Source organism: Lepisma saccharinum, chromosome 21, assembly GCF_977018435.1.
Source record: "Lepisma saccharinum chromosome 21, izLepSacc3.1, whole genome shotgun sequence".
Taxonomy (NCBI): domain Eukaryota; kingdom Metazoa; phylum Arthropoda; class Insecta; order Zygentoma; family Lepismatidae; genus Lepisma; species Lepisma saccharinum.
In genome coordinates this window covers 56,893,828-56,900,058 of record NC_139249.1, presented here as the reverse complement: position 1 = coordinate 56,900,058, position 6,231 = coordinate 56,893,828, and the positions used below count along the sequence as shown (strand labels likewise).

At 37.2% G+C, this 6,231-nt stretch overlaps 1 protein-coding gene across 1 annotated transcript; it reads right to left on the bottom strand.

Annotated features, from left to right (window-relative positions):
* Positions 1 to 2,982: 2,982 nt before the first annotated feature.
* Positions 2,983 to 4,339, bottom strand: LOC146004358 (chymotrypsinogen B-like). Its single transcript, XM_083143148.1, has 2 exons — positions 4,208 to 4,339; positions 2,983 to 3,263 (listed from the first exon to the last, which is right to left on the bottom strand). The coding sequence occupies exons 1-2, from the start codon at positions 4,311 to 4,313 to the stop codon at positions 3,058 to 3,060; spliced, it is 312 nt and encodes a 103-aa protein (XP_082999274.1). The 5' UTR covers positions 4,314 to 4,339; the 3' UTR covers positions 2,983 to 3,057.
* Positions 4,340 to 6,231: the final 1,892 nt, after the last annotated feature.

The following is a 6,231-nucleotide window of genomic DNA, read 5'->3' as shown; positions in this document are numbered from 1 at the left end:
TTTCATAAAAAGAGAAAAGTTTTTTTCAATAATAGTTATTTTTTCTTACGTAGCACTTGCGTTGTGTATGCATTTTGAAATAAATTTTATAATATTAGATTATAAGAATAAATCTATGTAATACTTTGCAAGGAAACAAAAGTTTCGGCGTTCCGTGTCTGTCACACACATACTTCCAATTATGTAATAAAAAATCCTACTTCCTGTTAAGGGTTAAACTTATTCTTCTACATTGTGGTACTAGTTCGCTTCATTTGTGTTTTTGGAAAGCTTTTTAAAGGGATGGAAATTATTTTAAAAGGGTGTGAAACGATGGAATAAGATAAAGTTTAGTTTAAGGAAATCACGCTGCAGGCTAACTCCCAGCTTGTGTAGAACACAGGGGGGGAGTACAGTTTTCTAAAGAGGTAGTCGATTGATATAAACCTGTTTCAGAATAATATAAATGACATTCTTTCCTTTCGATTTTTCAAATAGGGTTTTCCTGAAGTAAATATTTTCACAATTGTCAGAAACGAAATTGTGGGAATTTTTACGACCTATGAAAGTGCATAATTACATAAACTTTCAATATTTCATCACTATAAACAGAATTTATAATTTTCCCATTTTATGCATACATAAATGCGTTGAAAATTTCACATAATTTCATCAATTAAATTATTTGTAAGATACTTCTTATTCTATTTATACTGTTGACCCAGTCCCGATTACCCTATCTGAGCATAAAGTGAATGTAAAACAAGTTTTGACAAACTTCTGAATCGAGACCAAAACGAGAACAAACACAAACAAGAACGAGAAGGACCTCTTCACAGTGGCGACTCGTGAAAAACAAGACAGCAATTTCAATTTTTAACCAAATATGACATTTTGTTTAAAGTAAATGGAATTCCAAGATGATACTCAAGAAGAGAAAATCTGTACACATTAAACATTATTTTAACAGACATTATTTTGTTACACTAAGGTTCAACTTAGGCCTTAAAACACATATGCTCTAATTCCATGATTCTTAATGCAACGTACTTGTAAGCTTCTTTCTAGTGACAAAATTCCTTGTAATTCAATCGGGATTAAAGAATGACTTTTCTTTCTCTTCACCATAAAATACAATTAAATAGTTTGCACATCGCGTTACGACGGCAGGGGTCGAATTCTCGCCTGGGCATGGATGTTCATGAGTGTCCATTGAGAGACACATCTAAACACAAGGGCTTTTTTATGTTCGGAGGCGGACGAATAAGTTCTACGGGCAAGAGAAGATCTACCTAACGCAAACATTCCGGAACTGTTAGTTCGAAACAGAAACTGAATTATATCACCCAGCTGGTTTCGGACATTGAACTAAGGAAATTTAAGCAGGAACAACCAATGCAAAGCCCTCCCTCCACCTCGCCCCCGCCTCCGCCCACTTCAAGAACGCAAAAGAAATCTAAGGAGAAGAGTCCGGGACCGTCCTCAGGATCTGGATCCAGAACAGCTGCGGGAGAAAGAGGAGGCAACGTCGCGTCGCAGGCGTAACATTGCGTCAACTGGGAGGCAGAAGGAGAGGACGCCTGCTCCAGCCACCAGAGGAACGGCACATGGACTATTTGCAGAGGATCGGCCGTAGATGAAGATGTCCATTTTTATTACTTAATTAAAATAAATATACGCGTATATTTAGATACATAGAGATTTTAATCTAAGTACAAAAATTAGATTTGAAGTAAATCAGAATTGAACCTAGTAAATTATATGCTATACTGTATTCCTTCACCAATCATTTTGCGCCAAAACCTTCGTTCATGTTCCAGTACTGGAAAAAAATTCAGTACTGTCATAACGACGTCTGTTACGTATATACACATTCATCTGTACTTCAAAATGCTGGATTTTTCAGTTAAGAAATTTGATTTTGCACTTTCGTATCTCAAGAACTACAAGACGTATACCAATATTTTTAGGCAATATATGTCTTACACACTATACTACTTTCATATAATTTCATTCCATATTTGTACCAAAAACTTTCGGTCAGTATTCATTTATATGAAAAAAGTTAGTGGTCTTAAACTTTTGGTAGGGACTGTAGTTTCTGTAAACGAGAGAGGGTAGAATCACGGAGTATATGTGATCTCGTTTTCGTGCATCGCGAGTAAAAAATCGATTGTGGATCAGGATCGACCGATAAAGTCGTGGACAATTTTACAAAGAAATATCGTCAATGGTTGCATTGCATCTCTTCTACGTGTAAGGCAAGTTCTGAAAATATCATGTGTTGTGTATGAAGGTAGTATTTTTCTGCACTATTTATCATCAATTTTCTTCCTCTACTGTCCATTATATTTTTCAATTTTTGTGAAATTTGTCACAAAATGTTGTGTTTTAAAAGAGCCTGTGACCACAACACAGGAGCCCGGTTCGACTTTCAAGGTCGTTAATCTTAGGTGGGAATTTTCCCGTCTATATCTCTGCATAAGTCGATTGGGCATACTGTAATCCTTTCATAGATGACGGATGCCAGTAAGGGTTAAAGTCGCTCAACATTGGTGCTAGTCACAACATCTCCTACGTGCCTCATGGCACAGTGCAATGCACAATGCACAATGCCTTTACCTATGGAGCTAATGCATTGTTTACGTGAAATCAGTGTGTGTCCAGGCAGAGATGTTGGAAATGCTAAACCTTTTCTAATAAATGCCGTCCGAGCGTGTTGAGAACTCAACTCTCGATCACCGATGGTTCCGGGTTTGAGTTCCGGTTTTTAGCATGATTGTTTCTTTGTAAATGTCCATTCATGAATTTCATCTCATTATTTCTGCCTCTAGAGAGAATCGAACCCGGGACCCCTTTGAGGAGGCAGAGTTATTACTACCGTGGAGGCCTAAACTAAATAAACAGAAAAGAGCTGACCGTACATTACGAAATAATACAGGGATGCAACAGGAGCATTTTTTATTGATATCAAGCTACAAAATATTTATTTGTATGATTTATCTTATGATTCTTCCGATTTACTTTTATATTATTTCTATTTTAACATATACTGTCTATCGACGATGGAGTGAATGGTTACATGGGGTAGAGCTCCAGCATGCTTTTGATCCAAGGCACGTAGAGGACTACCTTGGTGAAGACGGCATAGTAGCTAGGGTCGCAGAAGGGGGCGTCGTGGCGCCGAGGGCTCACGCTAACCACTCCTTGGACTGTCCAGCTGGAATCGTTGATCTCACGGAACACCAGGCCGCCTCCGCTGTCTCCGTTACACACGCTGGTGTCTGCAAAGGAAGGTGGTTTATGAAAAACAATGTTTTGTACCATGCAATTGTGAAAGAAGTATTTACAATGTACGACGATGCAGTTGTCAAAAGTTCACACATATACGCTAGAGCAGCATAGGCGTGCGCATGGGGGGGGGGCAAGATAGGGCAATTGCACCCCTAATCATGGACGTACGCAGGTTTTTTCCACTGAGAGGCAAGCAAGGTATTTTTCCATGAGCAAAACGAAGCATATGCCCCCTGAAAAAACACCACCTGAATTTGGAATTATCGCGTTCATGCATCTCCATTATATAATTTGTGTAAATGGCTGTACCTGGAATCAAATTATACGTGTGAAATATGTACTTTTAGGTTGACATTCGTTTTCTAAGGGGCCACCACCTGTTGGTTTTCGATTTTTCAAGTGTAAACATTATTTTTTTAAAAAAAAAGATACGTTGTTCCCTAAGGTTTTACCAATCTTTTGTTCATAAAAACATAAAAGTAATGTATATGGGAGGCAAAATAACTTGGTGGTCATATCTGACAACCCATTTGGATGAGTATCCATGGCGCTCCTGCCAGTAACAAGGTGCAATTAGTTGGTAATGGTTTTAATTTTTGTAACTATTATTAATTAATGTATAATTGCACCTGTATAAAGTGCAAAATTACGCAATATTGCTTTCTTGAGCCTGAGCAAATGATAAAATGTACGTATGACACTCATTCAATAATTAATTGGTTATTATTTTTTTCCAAATGATGGTAATTTTTGTAACTATTTAAATTAATTTATAATTACACCTATATTAATAACAAAGGAACCAGTGATTAAATTACAAGATGGCTTCTTGAATTTAGTAGTAAAAAAAGTGTGGGCCTGTGAGCCCCTTCCCCCCCTTCATCACTCATTTAAGTTACTCTTACGACACAAGTAAGCTAGAATTAATACTTACTGTTTCTATATCCTGCACAGAAAGATGTGTACGCCACAAATTTAGCAAAGTCTTTGGGCATCTCGGAAATACACTTCCGGTATGGGACAACCGGAAGTCGCGCCATTTGGAGTACATCGCTGTAGGTCTCATTTTCATAGACTCCCCATCCAGCAGCCTGAAAGTAATGATCGATATTTATGTAGTGACATTTTGTTCATGCATGTAACAAAAGGCCCTCTTTACAACAAGACTAGCATGTGTCTCCGTTCCCCTCCCACTAATGTTCAGAATCATTTCTTACAGTCAGGATTGGCAAGGTAATTTACTGGTTACAAATTTTTACGTAAATTACGTGTAATTTACTTCGCGTGGAAAACCAGTTCTTTACGCAGATGTAAACGGCTAATTTTCTTTCGTAAATTCGTAATTAAAAATCTACCTTCATTATATTACATTTTAAACTTTAATTATCTTACATATTTCAGCACAATATCATTATCACTAACAGATTTTTTAAAATATAACTGTCATTTCACATATGTATTTTTAAAAATTGAGAAACCTGTTGATATTACGTTTTGCACTAGTATGTACTTGTATTTATAACATATAACGATTAACGTCAATTTATTTGAATTGAATTTCAAAGTTTTAGTAACAGCTTCAATTCACTTTTTCATACGTATTATACACTTGCATAGCCTAATTATGATGTGAATATGGCAGTTTGTAAAATTTCAATATAAGACCATATACAAATCCGGAAATAAGGAGAGAGAAAGATACAGAAAGAGATCGGAGAAACAGAGGAAGAAAGAAAACAAACTAAATTACAAAGGAAGTGAGAATGAAAATAGAAAGAAGGAAAAAGAGAAACGGGGAGAAAAGAAATAGACAAAGAAAGGAAGGAAGTGCCATGAACACAAGAAATTAGGGGTGTTAGATGGAGCAACGGTAAAAGAAAGAGATGAAAAACACAGCAAAGTAGGAAGGATAAAGTAAAGTGTTCCCCTGTGCATAGCACCACGCCATGAAGGCGTATAGGGGTTGTGGGGGTAACGCCCCACACTTTCTTGATCCGGTCGTGAGTGGGGGTGATGTGATCAGCATCACGCCCCTGACCGCCTTTACCCCCCCAGGGTTTCCCCCAGGTACCCATGTTATTCGACGCTGGGTAGGCGCCGGGGCCGCTTCCACCGTTAGAAAAGTTCCCGGATTTGAACCGGCCGGGGATCGAACCCGGGACCTTGAGTATGGTAGTCAGACGCGTTACCGACTGATCCACCGCGGCCACCAAAGTAGGAAGGATGCAAGAGATAAATAAAAAGGGAAAAGAAGAGAGAGAGAAAAGATAAATTTTGGGGGGCAAGATCGGCATAAACAATACTTTATATATCGTCGATGTTTTCACGAACTGGCGAATGTGTCAACTCCCCTGCATCACGAACCGGCGAATGTGCAAAATATTGATTTTGAGAAAAACGAAGTTGAAAGTAGCCAATTTTGCGTTACTTGCGAATCATTGAAAAAAATATTCGAGCTAAACCATAATTTGAGATAACAATAAATGCTGTGTGAGAAGGTAGTTCACATGAGAAAGAACACCGTAGAAAGAATTTTAATGAACAATAAGTGAACAAAGGATTTCATTGAATCTATTGGTCACTTCGTAAAAACAAAAAAAGAATGGAATATTTTTAGCTTGATACGTCATTGTAATTTTCACTAAAACTGAGAATTCTACAGTTCAAGGCTAAAACTTCCAATTTATTTATTGGATATTTATAGAGAGTTAAATATTAGGCCAATCCTTAATACACTAATCATAACATACACCATAACAGTTCAATACATAACACTGAGAAACAGAGAAATTCACACAACACTAGACGTACCCGCAAATAAATTTCAAGAATAATAAAATTCAGGAAATAAAATGTAAGGAACAAAATATTAATACATTGACCAACACTAGTCTGTTATCAAACACAAAGTTAATAGACGCAAAATGGTTGTACAATTAGGGAGGTAATCTGACATAG

Bases quoted from the DNA above. Each gene is read 5' to 3' on its own strand.
- LOC146004358 (XM_083143148.1), bottom strand. From the start codon at position 4,313: ATGGCGCGACTTCCGGTTGTCCCATACCGGAAGTGTATTTCCGAGATG. The intron at 3,264-4,207 runs GTAAGTATTAAT...CTTCCTTTGCAG, and splicing joins CTGTGCAGGATATAGAAACA to ACACCAGCGTGTGTAACGGA.